Here is a 17,346-nt window from a genome sequence, read left to right as displayed (position 1 = left end):
TTTTCTTTTTTAGTAATCGTTCAAAAGTATAATGTCACAGGCTTCCCACGTTTCCTAATATATACATCACTACATTTCCATCTGACATTCACTTTTATTAGTATTTTCTTTTTTTCTTTTTTGTGTTCTTTCAAAATTCAAATGTCTTCTCTGTCACTGATCTTTCATTGCCACATTTCCATCTGACATTCACTTTCATTAGTATTTTCTTTTTTTCTTTTTTGTGTTCTTTCAAAATTCAAATGTCTTCTAATGTCACTGTCCTTTCATGCCACATTTCTATCAGTCATTCACTTTCATTAGTATTTTCTTTTTTTCTTTTTTGTGTTCTTTCAAAGTTCAAATGTCTTCTCTGTCACTGTCCTTTCACTGCCACATTTCTATCAGTCATTCACTTTCATTAGTATTTTCTATTTATCTTTTTAGTGTTCTTTCAAAATTCAAATGTCTTCTCTAATGTCACTGTCCTTTCATTGCCACATTTCTCCTTCATTTTCCTCCTCTTCCTCATCTTTTTTTCTTTATAATCTCTAGACAAATTACTCATTTATCTAGCTATACTTCTTTATCTTCCTCTTCTTCCTCATCTCTCTTCTCTACCCATTTTTTTATTTCTCTAGACATTTTTTCTTCATTTTTGTCTTTTTTTCCTTCCTTCCTCATTAGTATTTTCTTCCTTCTTTTTCCTTTTAAATGTTCTTTCAAAATTCAAATGTCTTCTCTGTCACTGTCCTTTCATTGCCACATTTCTCCTTCAGTTTCCTCCTCTTCCTCATCTTTTTTTTTTTTCTTTTTAATCTCTAGACAAAATTACTCATTTCTCTAGCTGTACTTGTTTATCTCTCTTCTTTCTCATCTGTATTTCTCTCTCTCTTCTCTAGACATTTTTTCATTTCTCAACATTTTTTCTTCATTTTTGTCTTTTTTTCCTTCCTTCCTCATTAGTATTTTCTTCCTTCTTTTTCCTCTTTAGTGTTCTTTCAAAATTCAAATGTCTTCTCTAATGTCACTGAACCTTACATCACCACAGTTCTCTTTAGCATACATCACCACAACATCCTATTAGCTCATGTTCCCATGCATACAGCGACAGTTAAAGTCATCAACCCTAACCATGACAAGAGTGAGACAGAGACACACAGAGAGAGGCACAGAGGATAGACTCCCTTTGTGGCCACCTGACTCCCTCCCTCTCCCCTCCCATCCCCTCGCCTCTTTATCATCACGCGCTAAGTAGACAGACAGGCCACCGTTTCCACCTCCCTGCCCACAGCGACACATTTCCTGATGCTCTCGCGACACTTAATCCTTTTGCAGAAACTCAGCTGGACTTCGTGTTTTGCTGCGGCGAGTCTCGTGTTTGTCGTTTGCTGTGTTTTATGTGTCTGTGGTTATGATCGTGTAGTGTGGCCATGTTTCTAACCCTCATTTTCTTCCTCTTTTTCTCTTACTTCTCCAGTCATATTTCTCTATTTCTCCTTCCCTAATCTTCTCTTTTTTTTTCTCTTCCTTCTTTAGACATGTTTCTTCTTTCACATTCCTTCTCTTTTTCTCCTCCCGCTCGTCATATTTCTCTATTTCTCCTTCCCTAATCTCTTTTTTTCTCTTCCTTCTTTAGACATATTTCTTCCCTCATTTTCTTCCTCTTTTTCTCCTCCCTCTCTAGTCATATTTCTCTATTTCTCCTTCCCTAATCTCTTTTTTTCTCTTCCTTCTTTAGCCATATTTCTTCCTTCATTTTCCTTCTCTTTTTCTCCTCCCGCTCGTCATATTTCTCTTTCTCCTTCACTAATCTCTTTTTTTCTCTTCCTGCTTTGGACATATTTCTTCTTTCATTTTCTTCCTCTTTTTCTCCTCCCTCTCCAGTCATATTTCTCTATTTCTCCTTCACTAATCTCTTTTTTTTCTCTTCCTGCTTTGGACATATTTCTTCCTTCATTTTCCTTCTCTTTTTCTCCTCCCTCTCCAGTCATATTTCTCTATTTCTCCTTCCCTAATCTTCTCTTTTTTTCTCTTCCTTCTTTAGACATATTTCTTCCTTCATTTTCCTCCTCTTTTTCTCCTCCCTCTCCAGTCATATTTCTCTATTTCTCCTTCCCTAATCTTCTCTTTTTTTTTCTCTTCCTTCTTTAGACATGTTTCTTCCTTCACATTCCTTCTCTTTTTCTCCTCCCGCTCGTCATATTTCTCTATTTCTCCTTCCTAATCTTCTCTTTTTTTTTCTCTTCCTTCTTTAGACATATTTCTCCTTCATTTTCCTCCTCTTTTTCTCCTCCCTCTCCAGTCATATTTCTCTATTTCTCCTTCCCTAATCTTCTCTTCCTTCTTTAGACATATTTCTTCCCTCATTTTCTTCCTCTTTTTCTCCTCCCTCTCTAGTCATATTTCTCTATTTCTCCTTCCCTAATCTTCTCTTTTTTTTCTCTTCCTTCTTTAGCCATATTTCTCCTTTTTAGTCTATATATTTCTCCTTCATTCCCTCTTCCTTCTCTACTGCCTGTTGCTTCTGGTTTTCCCTTTCCTTCCTCACCTCCCTCATTTTCCTCTTCTTTTTTATCTTCCTCGTTTTCCTTTCGCTTTCCTTCCTTTCTTTTCTCTTTCTCCTTTTTTTCCTCCTCTACAACCTGCATCTTCATCTTTTCTTCCTTTTCCTTCCTCACCACCTTCATTTTCCTCTTTTCTTCCCTTCCTTCACTGATACATATATTCCTTCTTCCTTATTTTCCTTTCCCTTCTCCTTCCTTTCTTTTCTCTTTCTCCTTATCCTCCTCTACAACCTGCATCTTCATCTTCTTTTCTTCATTTTCCTTCCTCACCTTCCTCTTTTTTCTCTTTCCCTTCTCCCTCTCCTTCCTCATTTTCTGATCTTCCTTTTTTGTCTCCCTTCCTCTTCCTTGTTTACTACCTGCTTCCTCATCTTTATTTTCTTCCTCCTTCTGTCTCTTCCTCCTCCTCCTCTTCCTCCTCCTCTTACATGATCCCCAGTCCTTGATTCCACATCACACACACGCACACACACACACACACACACACAAGCAAATACACACTCGTACACATCAACCACTTCTCTAATCTCTGCTTCTCTCTCCTTTTCCCTCTTCTCCTTTCCTCTCTCTTTTCCTTTTATTTATTTTCCTTTCTTTTTTCTTTTATTTCCTATCCTCTCCTTTCCTTTCAGTCTTTCCTCTCATCTTCTTCCCTTTCCTTTCCTTTCCTCAACTTTCCTTTCCTTTCTTTTCCTTTTATTTTCTATCCTCTACTCTCCATTCCTTTCCTTTCTTTCCCTTTTGTTTCCCATTTTCTGCTCTTTTCCTTTCCTCTCCTTTCCTTTCCTTTCCCTTCTTTTCCTTTTATTTCCTGTCCTCTGCTCTCCCTTTCTTTTCCCATTTTCTGCTATTTTCCTTTCCTTTCCTTTCTCTTCCTATCATCTACTCTCCTCTGCTCTTCTTTCCTTTCCTTTCCTTTCTTTTTCCCCTCTTTTCCTCTCCTTTCCCCTCTCTCCTTTCCTCCTCTTTTCTCTCTTTCTCCTCTCCTTTCCTCCCCTCTCCTCTCTCTCGCTCTCTCTCCTCTCTTTAATGTAACCAGACTCCCTCTCTCTCTCTCTCTCTCCTTTCCTCTCCACTTCCCTCCTCTCCCTCCTCTCCTCCTCTCTCTCCTCTCCTCTCTTTAACGTAACCAGACACTCACAACACACCTCACACCTCCTCTCCATCACCCCCAAAGGACCCACAATACCACCACCACCACCACTACCACACCACCGCCACCCTAACACCACACCTAATGAAGCGGCCCTCGGGAACCCCATTACCTGTGCTGCCCAAATTAACAGTCCACATGAGCCTAGTTACTCACCTGAGGTATCAACGTGGGCCGGTCGTTGAGGCACACAGGTAAGCCGGGTGGGATTATGTAGAAGGTGTTGATAGGTTAGGTTACATGTGCAGTGGGTTGCCGTGAGATTGTAAGAAGTTTGGTGGCTGTGAGATGTGATGTTGGTTAGTTTACAAGGAGTCGCTCTTTGTAAAACTAATGCTATTTGTCATTCCTATCCATGAATTTTTTGTTTGTTTTTGTTTGTTTTTTATCTTTATTTTCATTTTTTGTGGTTGCCTTGAGGATGTTTGTTTTTGTTTGTTTTTTATCTTTATTTTCATTTTTTGTGGTTGCCTTGAGAATGTAAGAACTTTGTAAGCTTAATATCACTTGTCTTTCCTCTCCATGATTTTTTTTTTCTTTTTTTCTGTCATTTTCATATTTTCACAGCTGCCTTGAGATTGTAAGAACTTGGGAGGCTGCGGGAAGTGATGTCGGTTAGTTTACACGGAGTTGCTCTTTGTAAAACTAATGCCACCTGTCTTCCCTTTCCGTGTTTTTTTTTTTTCCAATTTTTCATCTTTATATTATTTTTTTCGTGGTTGCCTTGAGAATGTAAGAACTTTGTAAGCTTAACATCACTTGTCTTTCCTCTTAGTAATTTTTTTTTCATTTTTTCTTCATTTTTTCATTGTCATTTTTTACAGTCACCTTGAGATTGTAAGAACTTGGGAGGCTGCGAGGAGTGATGTCGGTTGGTTTACACGGAGACGCTCTTTGTAAAACCATAAAGCCACCTGTCTTCCCTATGCATGATTTTTTGTTTCCATATTTTCATCATTTTCATCGTTTTTGTGAAGAGAAACAAGAGAAGGCGGAGGAGGAGGAAGAAGGGGAATGCAAACACCTCAACAAGAAGAACCTAACGAGAAAAAGAGAAGGCAGAGGAATAAGGAAAACAAATATGAAAATGAGATAAGGAATAAAGTTTGCAAGAAAGTGGAATAAGAAAGCACACACACACACACACGCAAAAGAAGGAATAAACACCAGGAACACAAGAGGACACAGTAAAAGATTGAGGAAAGGAAGATGCTTGAGAGACATAAAGAAATACAGCTTCCCGCCAAGAAATACAGAGGTTTGGAACAGACTAAGTGAGGATGTAGTATCGGCAAAGAGTGTGCAAAGCTTTAAGGAAAAGTTGGACAAATACAAATATGGAGACGGGACCACAAGAGTGTAAGCCCAGGCCCTGTAAAACCACAACTAAAACACAACTAAGTAAACACACACACACACACACACACACACACAAAACACACACACACACACAAAACACACACAAAACACACACACACACACACACACAAAACACACACACAAAACACACACACACACACACTTTAATTAATTGAAGATATAAATAAATGAATAGAGCAAATGGATGAACAAGTCTATTATGTATTTTTTGTTCAAAGTCAGAAAGCGCTCTTGTTTGAAACACTGAAGTAATACATTGTTAAAAGTAAAAAAAGATATATATATATGAATGTATGAAGGATAAATGTTAGGTTATTGTAGTTATGTAAAAAAGTATATATATTGTAAAGGCAGTAAAAGAATTATCATGAGTTAAAAGGGAAGAATTGTTAGTTGTGCAAAATGTATGTAGTTTGTTAATGAAAAGTGATATATTTTTCCCTCAGAGTTTTATTTATTTATTTATTTATTTTTTTTTTACGGCAGAGGAAACAGCTCAAGGGCAAAAAAAAGGAAACAGTAATGAAAAAAAAAAAGCCCGCTGCTCCTATAAAAAGAGTTCAGCGGAGTGGCAGAAAGATAGGTCAGTTTCGGGAGGAGAGGCATCCTGATACCCAAAAAGCAATACCAGTGGGAAATTTTAAGCAACTTGCAGCATGGAAATTGAGAAAGAAAAAAGTAGTTGGCACATAAAAACAAGTTAAATAAAAAAGTTAAGTGATATATTCGTTCCTCAGAGTTATTTAAAAGCAATTACTGATGGGAAAATTATAGCAACATGTAGCATGAATATAAATGTAAAAAAAAAAAATAGGTGGAACATAAAAAAAAAAAAAAAAGTTAAGTGATATATTCGTTCCTCAGAGTTATTTAAAAGCAATTACCAATGGGAAAATTATAACAACTTGTACCATGAAAAAAAAAAAATAATAATTGGAGCATGAAAAAAAAAAAATGTTACGAAGTTAATTAAAAGGAGAAGCGACGAGAAAACATTCCATTAGTTGTTTGTTTTGAAGACTCCATCGGCGGGGCGCAGTTGGGGGACACGTTTATTAATAATGTCGGAAATTGTTTGTGTGAGCCGAGAAAATAAATTATCCGTGACTGTTTGTTCTTTGTAAATGTATCTGTCGCTACATCCATTACTAATACCATCACTATCACCACCATTACCATCACCACTATCACCACCACCACCACCACCACCATTACCTCTCCACCCGAAATTGACCTCTCTTTTGGCTACTCTTTACTTTTATCTGTTATAGGAGTGGCGAGTAGCGGGCTTTTTTTATTTATTTTTTTTGCTCTTTTTTTATTGCCCTTAAGCTGTGTCCTCTGATGTAAAAAAAAGAAAAGAAAGAAAGAAAAAAAAAAGACCCACCATCATTCTTACCTTCAACACCATCACCACTACCGTCACCACCACTATCATCATCATCACCATCACCACCACTGTCACCACCATCATCACCATTACCTATCCACAGACCCACCATCATTCTCACCTTCAACACCATATCACCATTACTGTCACCATTTCCACCACCACCACCACCACCATATCTCTCCTGCCACCATTCTTAACATCACCATTACCACCACCACTACCACAAAACCATTACCAACAACACCCATTTACATTCTCACCATCACTCATCACCACCACCACCACCACTTTTCATCGTCAGTATATATCACCACCACAATGACCACCAACATTCTCCCTTCTCTCATTCCACCTTCCACCTGTATACACCAACACCTCCACCCATGACAGTTAATCCACTCTTCCTTCCCTCCCGTCATCCACGCACCCAACCATCACACACTCTTCCTTCCCTTCATTCTGCCTTCCACCGACATCCACGCCCACTCACCTCTTCCTCCATCCCACTTTCCCTCCATGTCATTTCTCCTTCCATCCCTCCCTCCATTCCACCCTCCTCCGCCCACCCACACACATGCACTTTCCACCCTAACGCCAACAATCAGGTGATGAAGCCACTTAGTGAAGGTAATTAACAGAACTGATTGTCAAACTCCCACCTGGGCGAGCTTATCTTAATGGAGCTGATCACCTGAGACCCGACAGGTGTGCGTGTGTGTGTGTGTGTGTGAGTAGGATAATTGTATGCACTTTTCTTTCAAACACATACATACACACACGCACACATGGTTATGATGTAGGTCAGTGTGTGTGTGTGTGTGTGTGTGTGTGTCCAGGTGAGGTCATCAGTGGCGTACCTGTCTGTCCACCTGTCTGTCTGTCGCCTCTCCTGTCAGGTTCTCGTGTGTTCATTCTCTCTCCGTCAAGTTCATTATGCATTCCAGGAAGTTTGTTTGCTTTTCGCCTTTTTTCAATTGTCTATTTTTTTCCTTCATTTATTTTTCATTTTTTCATAATTTTTCTTCATTACTTTCCTTAATTAATTTCAACGTTGAGCTGCTGCCTGCGTCTGTTTTCCCGTGTGTGTGTTTGCCCGTCACGCTTGATAAAAGAGGAGAAAATGTGTGTGTTTGTTTGATGTCACACTTTTAACAATCCAGTTTTTATTGCGTTGGAAATGTTCGCACTGTCTGTCTGTCTCTCTCTCTCTCTCTCTCTCTCTCTCTCTTTCATTTTAATTATCTCTTTTGTCTTTCTCTGTTTCATTTTTACATTCATTCTTTCTCTCTCATTCTCCGGCCCTCACTCATTCTTTTTCATTCTTATTCTCTCATCTTCATTCTTTCCTTTATCTCTCTCCCCTTCTCTCTCATTCACTCGCTCACACTCTCTCTCATTATCATTATCTTTCAATTTTGTTCTCATTCTCTCTTTCATTTTCATTCTTTCCTTTCTCTCTCTCCCCCTCCCTCTCATTCACTCACTCACACTTTCTCATTTATCTTTCTTTCATTCTTATTTTCATTCTTTCTCATTTTCACTCATTCTTTCTCCCTCATTCTCAGCCTCATTCTCACTGTCTCTTGCCCTTTCCCTCTCACTCTCTCATTCTCATCATCTTTCTTTCATTCTTTCTCATTCTCATTCATTCTTTCTTTCTCATTCTTTCTCTCTCATTCTCAGTCTCACTCTCACTATCTCTTGCCCTCTCCCTCTCACTCTCTCTCATTCTCATTACCTTTCTTTCATTCCTATTTTCATTCTTTCTCATTCTCCCTCATTCTTTCTATCTTTCTCATTCTTTCTCTCTCATTCTCAGACTCACTCACCATCTCTTATTTTCATTCCTTCTTCCTTGTTCTCATACTCATTCTTTCTTTCCCTTTCATTCTTATTCCCTCATTCTTTTCTTTCTCATTCATGTTCTCCCTTTCTTTCATTATTTCCTTAAACTCTCACTGTCTCTGCCTCCCTCCCTCCCTCTTACTCTCCCTCATTGACTCGCCACTCTCACATCTAAACCTTTCCAGCAATAATGAAAAACGAAAGGGAAAAGCTGCCGCCCATAATGCTGTGGGGGTATATCATAGTGCCACGTGCCGAGTCTCATCACGATAAAAACATTCGCCATGACTTGATTAGTTGCCGCAGAAATAAAGAAACGTTCTCTTTCTCCTCCAAACGCTCCCGGCATATCGTGTGTGTGTGTGTGTGTGTGTGTGTGATAATTTTTTTTTTACCGCCCTCTTTAATTATTTGCTATTTTATTAATATTTAGTCGATGTCCGTTTTTTTTTTTTTTTTTTTGATACTGTCACCATAATTTTTTTTCCTTTTTTGAGGGAATGTGATTTTTTTATTGGATTTGTTTGTTTTGTTCATTTGTTTGTTCCTCATATTCATTTATCATTTATTTTTGTATCATTTTTGTTCATCGTATTTGTTTGTATATTTCGTTTGTTTATTGTATTTGTTTACTATTTGGATTTCATTGTTGGATTTTTCATTTATTTATTCAGATTTATTTATTTGCATTTGTTCATTCACATTAGTTTATTGTTATTTTTGTTTGGATTTGTTTGTCAGCTATGTTCATTTATTTACTTGTATTTCTTTATTTCTTTATTTTATTTTTTTGACGGGGGGAAATCCTCACCACACATTTTTTTTAAGGGTTAGGTGGGGAGGGTCATGATTTGCTTATTTATTGGGAGTTGAACGCTCTATACGGCGGGCAAACTTTTTATGGTGGTGTTTTATGGGGAAAGTTCCGTGCCCGGCCGCCCCATGCAAGCACAGGCATTGACGTGGAGCGCTCGGTTAAGTACGAGGAAAGTTGTGCAATGTGCAGCGCGTTTTCTTGCAGGGTTCATCACACAAGGGAATTCAGTACCTCACCGCTGATAAAATATACATCATGAGAATTATATATAATTTTATCTTTTTTATTTATTCAAGAGTCGCCTCACATCATCATCATCATCATCATCATCATCATTGTTGTTTAACGTCCATATTATCCCATTCAAGGTGGGGTTGGACAGGCAATGACTCTCCTCCACATCTGTCGATCTTGTGCCATATATTCCTGTCCTCCATCACGCATCTCCACTTTTTCTTAGGCCTTCCCACTGGCCATCGTCCCTCAACTCTCAACTCCTCCACCTCATTTAACACGCCCCCCTCTGCCCTTTTCACATGTCCAAACCATCTCTACCTTCTCTGCCTCAATTTAACAGAAAGGTCCTCAACCCCACACATCTCCACCACTTCACTGCTTGACCTTCCATCCTGCCACCTCACTCCTGCCATGTATCTCAGCATCCTGCGATCACAACTGCACAGAACATCCATCAGTCTGTTCGTCAGTGCCCATGTTTCTGCTTCATACAAAAGAACACTTCTCACACAGGCCTCATAAACCCTTCCTCTGCTCCTCAATCCTATGTTGAGGTTCACTAATAGACTGGCTATTTCTCGCCATCTATCCCATGCAGCTGCTACCCTCGCTCTCACTGCTTTCTCCACTCCTGCTTCACAGTCCAACACATCCCAGGTAGCAGAACTGATGCTCTTCCTCCAACACACCTCCGTCCACCACCAGCCCGGCATCCTCGTCATCATCACTACCATCACCATCATCCCCCCTCCCTCACACATCTTGGACATACAAAGTTCTGTACGCCTCGTAGATTTCTCAGATGACACCATTTATTACACTCGGTACACAACACAGAATTTGTTGCCACACAGTATGTCATATCTCAAATTACTAAGTATAGGATGATCATTTTTATTAAGATATCATATTTTGGATTACTGAATGTGGATATAATTTTCTAAACATGTAATTTCTTGGGGTTATTAAATGTAGGATTATGATTAATTTATTTATTTATTTATTTATTTATTTTTTTTTTTTTCTGATGTGCCATGCATGCAACATACTATGGCTGGCAGACCATAGGAAGGGTATCATAATTGTTTTTGGATATTGTCACCATATTTTTTTTCTTCTTTTTTTGAGGGAGTGATTTTTTTATTGGATTTGTTTGTTTTTTCATTTGTTTGTTTTTCATATTCATCATTTATTTTTTTATCATTTTTGTTTATCGTATTTGTCTGTTTATTTTGTTTGTTTATCGTACTCGTTTAGTTGGATTTGATTGTTGGATTTGTCATTTATTTATTCAGATTTATTTATTTGTATTTGTTCATTCACATTTATTTATTATGTTATTTTTATTTGGATTTGTGTGTTAGTTTTATAAGTTTTGTATTGTTCCTTTTAGTTTATTTATTTATGGTTTTGTTTTGTTCTATTTTTCTATATTTATTCATTTTATTTATTCATTTTTTATTCTTTTCCACCCCACGGCAGCGCATATCACGAGCGACTGAACACCAGACAGAAGAGTTACATTTTGCCTTTTCAGTCCATTTCCAACTCGCTGCATCAGTAAAAGCGAGATATTACATGGTTGATTAACTAAGAGAGGAGCATTATACAATATTTCACGGCTGATTAAATATGTTAAGAGCATTATGGTGGATCTCCTCCGTCTGTTTGCTTTTATCAACACCCCGAGAGAGTAAACACGACTCGTATTAACTGTTGTAGGAAAAAGTTATTACAGTTGAACCAATTAACATGAAAGCTTAACCCAGAGGCAACAACACACAAGTGAATATTCATTAAGAAAACTCCGTCTGCATAATGTTTGTCTCCATTTCCATTTCCCAGCGTTGGCGTCATCATGAAATATAATGATCATGAATTACAAAAACTTTACGTAATAATTTAAAGGAAACGCCTCCTGCATAATGTTTGTCTCCATTTCACAGTGTTGTTGTGTCATCATGAAATATAATGATCGTGAATTATAAAGACTTTACGTAATAATTTTGTGTTGTCTTTAGCAGAACCGACACGAGAGAGAGAGAGAGATGAATCATGAAATTTTTATTTATTTATTTATTTATTTATTTTTTTTTACATCTTCGCCTGTGGCGCCGGTAGGCTTGTTTGGAGTGGCCTGATGGTATGGCCCAGCCCGTTATGGCACAGGCCAGTGTTTATAGTGGCACCATCTTGCACTGGCTCATGCTGCCCTCCCAGAGCTCATCTTTAATCCTAAAATCTAGAGTCCGGGTTGATAGGTGGTCTTCTGGACAGCATGTGGGTAGTCGTAAGCCACTCGGCGGCGGCTGAAAAATCTCGGCTTGCTGTCACCGGGCGGGGCGCGAACCGGCGTCGTCCTGAACGTGGCGCCGTCATGCTATCCACTCAGCCACCGCCTCCCCCATGATATAATGTAATATAATGTTCGTGAATTACAAAGACTTTACGTAATAATTTAGTGTCATGTCTTCAGCAAAAGCACCACGGGAGAGAGAGATGAGGTCAATAAATACAGATTTTTTGCATAGTTAGGTAGGTATACACAACAGCGAGAAGAATTACTGAGGCCTGGAACTTCACAGCAAATGTAATGCACTCCCAAAGACACATTATTACCATGCAGAATGAGACGTTTTATTTTTAGTTGTCTTATTTCGGTTAACTTGTTTTATTTTATTTATTTTTTGGTGTGCACTTTGTCAAATAGTAAAAATATAATACACCAATTCTCCCCAGGCAAACATATTATTACAGTGCAGAATGACACCTTATTTTTTTTTTTTTTTTTTTTTTTTTTCCATCAAATAGCAAAAATAAAACTCACTGACATAATTACAGTGCAGAACGACACCTTGTTTATCTATTTTTGGGTTTATTTTATTGATTTTTATTTTTATTTTTTTTTATTTTTATTCATTCCATTTTTTTTCCTAGTTTTCCATCAAATTGGAAAAATAAAACTCGCTGACATTATTACAGTGCAGAACGACACCTTATTTATCCAGTTTTTGGTTTATTTTATTGATTTTTATTTTGTTTCATTTATTTCATTTTATTTTTTGCTTTTTTCCTCGCTTTCCGTCAAATATCAAAAATAAAACTTGCTGACCATTTATTACACTGCAAAATGGAACTTTTTATTTTTTATTTTTCCCCATACCATTTACCCGACTCTCTTCCTTCCCTAGCTTCTCTCCCTCCTTTCTCTATCCTTTCTTCCCTAGCTTCTCTCCCTCCTTTCTCTATCCTTTCTTCCCTAGCTTCTCTCCCTCCTTTCTCTATCCTTTCTTCCCTAGCTTCTCTCCCTCCTTCTCTATCCTTTCTTCCCTAGCTTCTCTCCCTCCTTCTCTATCCTTTCTTTCCTTTCCATTCTACCTTCCTTGATTTTTTTTCTTTTCCATTCATTTCACTTTCATTTGCTCTTTTTTTTCCTCGCTCTCCGTCAAATAGCAAAAATTAAAGTCACTCACGCTCCCATTATCACAGCACGGAATGGACCTTTTTACTTTATTTTTTCCCATATCATTTACTTGACGGTGCCGACCCAGCCAATTGTTTTATTATGCAGGGAGTTGCTGCGCTGCACTTACCAACCCAGTAGTAAAAATTTAGAGAGAGAGAGAGAGAGAGAGAGAGAGAGAGAAGAAAAACTCGACGGATAGATATTTTACGTCTTTTTAAAATATAGACCAAAAAGAGAAAGAAAATTAGTTATAAGACAGAAAACTCGGAAAACTGGGTGACATAACAGTTGGGGAGAGGTAGGGGAGGGGAGGGGGAGAGAAGAAGAGGAGGGAAGGGAAGTAGGGAGGAGGAGGAAGAGGTAGAAATAATAATGAGGAGGAATAGGAAAACAAGGATGAAAGAAGTGAATGGAAGAAAAGAGAGGAAAATGCGTATAGCGGAGAGAGAGAGAGAGAGAGAGAGAGAGAGAGACAAAAGAAACACTCGCCAGATAGATATTTTACACTGCAGACTTTTGTTTTCATTTTTAGTCGTTTTTCAATTTATTTATTCATTCATGTATTTAACTTTTTTCTTTATTCACCTGTTTTATGTTTTGCTTCAGTTTTATTCCCCTGATGGCTCCGACGCAAACCATTCCTCTATTATTCACAAAATTGCTTCGCTGCACTTATCGACGCGCCTGTAAATAAGAATAAAAATGGAGGCCCCAACTAACACACTCCAGAGAGAAATATTTTAGTGCAGAATGAAGCTAATAACTCTTTTTTTTGTTTTTCATATTATATATCCAGCAGCTATTACATATACAATTGTTTTAGTATCCATTTCACATTGTCCCGTGTGTGTGTGTGTGTGTGTGTGTGTGTGTGTGTGTGTGTGTGTGTGTGTGTGTTGCCTTCACCTGTCACATTCCAGCACAGGTGTATTGATTATGTACCTATGTCTGTTAGCCTTCGTTTTACCTGGACGCTTGGGGATTTGTGGTTATGTATTTCAGGTTGAGTTTTATAATATACCAACAGGTGGGACAAGCCTAGCAGTGGTGTGGCCAATGCAGATGTTGCATAGTTTGACAAGGCTACTGTATTACTTTATGCTGTGCTTCCCTGGCATTACTCAGAGGAGACTCAACCATATATATCTTCATCTCACTTGTCTATAACCTATCTTCCTTCCCTCCGTTCCTTTCCATGTAATTCCAAGTTCCTCAATCACACCGTCACTGTTACATCCTCATCATATTACTTCCCTCCTGTTATCTTGCTTCCTGTTTGTTTTTTGTTTGTTTTTGTTTTGTTTTTTCCCCCCCCCCCCCAGCAAAGGAGATGGCACAAGGGCACAAAAAATCCCTATACATACCTTTATCCCACCTATCTGTTATCCGACTTTCTCTACCTTGTTCCTCCATGTAGCTTCACCTTCCTCGACCACTCCTGGCAAGTGTTATCATGCTTTACGTAGAAGGGTTAAGTGATGCATACCTTTGTTTCACCCTTCCAATGCGTACCTAATTTTATGTACCTTGTTCCTCTACGTGGCTTCACCTTCTTCGATCGCTCCGTCACTGTTGCGTCTTCACATCATATTACCTCCCTGGCGTTATCTTGCTTCCCAGAGGAGGTTTTAACCCATACACATGTCTGTCTCACATCTTCATAACCTGACTTTTTGTACCTATCTTCTCCATGTAACTACAACCTCCTCGATCACCGTCACTGTTACATCTTCACATCCTGGCGTTATCTTGCTTCCCAGAGGAGGTTTTAAGCCATACACATATCTGTCTTGCATCTCAATAACCTGACTACCTACCTTCCTAATAACCTAATAACCTACCTTCTCCATGTAGCTATAACTTCCTCGATCAGTCCATCACTACTGCGTCTTCACATCACATTACTTGACGCCCTTCCCTTGCCTTACCTGTCCCATTACCTGAATTTTTGTACTTTCCTTTTCTCCATGTAGCTCCATCTTCTTCAATCACGGCGTCACTGTTACGTCTTCATCACATTACTTCCCGGCATTATCTTGCTTCTCAGGGTAACTTGAGGCGCTGCCCTTGTCTCGTGTGTCTTGCTAATCCTTGTGAACTTTCTCCAAGTTTCCTCAACTCGCCTCGGCCCGGCTCACTTTATCTACATTACCCGACTTCTTTCCTTGTCTTGTCTGTGCCTTAATCTCCCTCCTGTGGCCTCCTTTGTTTGTCCGCTTGTTTTGCTTAATCTCACTTGCTCTATCTCTCTCTCTCTCTCTCTCTCTCGCCCGCTCGCTCGCTTGCTGACTCTCTTGATTTATGTGCCGTTTTGTTTTTTCCTTATCAGTATGCATTTTTTTTTTTTTTTTTATTACGGTTTATTATTCACATTATTTTTTTTTTTTTTTTTTTCTTGTGTTTTTTCTTACCCTTGATTTTCTTGGCTTTACTTTTTTTTTTTTCCTTTTCCTTTATCGATTCCTTTCCTTTCCTTTCCTTTTTATTTTTATCCCATTTTCTATGCCTACTGTTTCCTTTCCTTTGTGAACTTTTACTCAAATTTTCCTTTTCTTTTCTTTCCTCCACCCATCTTTTTTTCTCCTTGTCACCTTTCACATTTGTCTTTTTCCTTTTTCTTTCGTTTATTCTTCCTTTCCTTTCTATTCCTTTTTATTTCCCCTTTTGTTTCATCTCCTTTCTTCTCTCCCTTCCTTTAATTTCCTTTCCATTCCCTTTTCTTCCCCCTCCTGTTCCTCTCCTCATCTCTCCCTTCCTTTCCTTTCCTTCCCCTTTTCTTCCCTTTACCGTTCCTTTTTTCTCTCTTTCCTTTCCATTCCCTTTTCTTCTCCCTTCTATTCATCTCCTTCCTTCCTTCCTTTCCATCCTATTCCTTTTTCTTCCCTTCTATTCCTCTCCATTCTTATCTCCCTTCCTTCCATAGTCTTCCATTTCTTAAACCCTCATTAGCTTCACTTTACTGCTTCTCTCTCTCTCTCTCTCTCTCTCTCTCTCTCTCTCTCTCTCTCTCTCTCTCTCTCTCTCTCTCTCTCTCTCTCTCTCTCTCTCATTTATTTAACCTAATCAATCCCTCTTTTTTTTCCTTTTCCTTTTTTTTTCAAGTTTTTCATTCTGGTTCTTTTCTGTCCCTCTCCCCATCTTCTTAATTTAAGCCATACATCATATTCCTCCCTCATTCATTTTTTTTTCGCTTTTCTTCTCCCATTAATCTTATCCTCTTGCCCTTTTTTTTTCTTCTTTTTGTAAGCATTCTTCCTCTTCACTCTTGCTCCCTCCTTTCTTCCTTCCTTCCATCCTTCCTCTCTTCCACATTAATCATATCTCATTTTTATATGGATTCTTCATCTCCACTTGTTCCCCCTTCCTTCCTTCCTTCCTTCCACATTCATCATATCATTTTTTGTATGCATTCTTTATCCACTCGTTCCCTCCTTCCTTCCTTTCACATTCATTATATTCTTCCGCATCCTGTTTTTTCTTCTCTTTCCTCACCATGCCACACATTTCTTCCCTCCTCCTCCTCCTCCTCCTTCTTCTCAGTCTTTCTATCTCTTCTGTCATTCCTTCTTTCTTTCTTTCCTTTCTTTCACATTCATCAAATCTTCCCTCCACATCCTGCTTTCTTCTCCTCTTTCCTCATCACACCACACATGTCTTCCCTCCTCCTCACTTTCCTCAACTATCTTCCCTCATATTCAGTCATTTGATCCAACTTCACCTATTTTTTCAACTATTCTCTCCCCATATTCTACCATTCTAGCCCTCTCCCCATTCTACCACCACTCATCCAAGCTTTTTCATCTCCCATTTACCCAGTAGCAGCGGGGATCATGTTTCTTAAAGGTCCTTCTAAGCGAGAAAAATGAGAAAAAATCATCACTCACACAAACCATTTCATAATATATATCAAAGCATTTGTGATCAGTTTATGTATCATCTATTTTGGGGGTTTATATCATGGCACAAATTTGGCCCATCACTGCTACACGGTAAAGCCACAAATTTGGCCCATTGCTGCTACCGGGTTAAAATCATATTCAACATTCTTTTCATAGCTTTTCCCCCAAAAAACTCATCCTCACCCCACAGAAAACCTCCCCCATCCTCCCCCAAAACCCATTCACACACCCCAACCTAACCTCACTCCCTCCCTCCTTACATACAGCCCTCCTAACCCATCTCCCCACACCCAGTAACACCCCCCGTTCCTCCTTCAGGTGGGACTGTGGGTCTGGCGCCGGCTCCGTGCGTTCCCCCGAGGCTGTGGCGCTGGGGGAGTGGAACCGCCTGACTGTGTACCGCCACCGCTGGGACGTGTGGCTGCAGCTGAACGACGGACACCACGTACAGGGACGCTCTGAGGTAAGGACGAGGACGAGGAGGAGGAGGAGGAGGAGGAGGGGATAAGGAGATGAGAGGGAAGAGGAAGAGGGTATTGAGATAAAAAAAATAAGGAAGGAAAAGGAGAAAGAGATGAGGAGGAGATTAGAAAATGGAGATAAGGAGGAG

The 17,346-nt window shown here is 39.0% G+C and overlaps 1 protein-coding gene across 1 annotated transcript in view; it reads left to right on the top strand.

Annotated features, from left to right (window-relative positions):
* LOC127008252 (pikachurin-like) overlaps nt 1-17,346 on the top strand; it is an 83,252-nt gene that overhangs the window by 47,702 nt on the left and 18,204 nt on the right. Inside the window, exon 6 of the mRNA XM_050880005.1 lies at nt 17,055-17,199. Within this exon, the coding sequence (XP_050735962.1) occupies nt 17,055-17,199 (145 nt within the window). The remainder of the gene's footprint in view (nt 1-17,054; nt 17,200-17,346) is intronic.

This window comes from Eriocheir sinensis, chromosome 37 (genome assembly GCF_024679095.1).
Source record: "Eriocheir sinensis breed Jianghai 21 chromosome 37, ASM2467909v1, whole genome shotgun sequence".
Lineage (NCBI taxonomy): Eukaryota > Metazoa > Arthropoda > Malacostraca > Decapoda > Varunidae > Eriocheir > Eriocheir sinensis.
The sequence above is the reverse complement of the archived record's forward strand: the minus strand, read 5'-3'. Positions and strand labels throughout refer to the sequence as shown.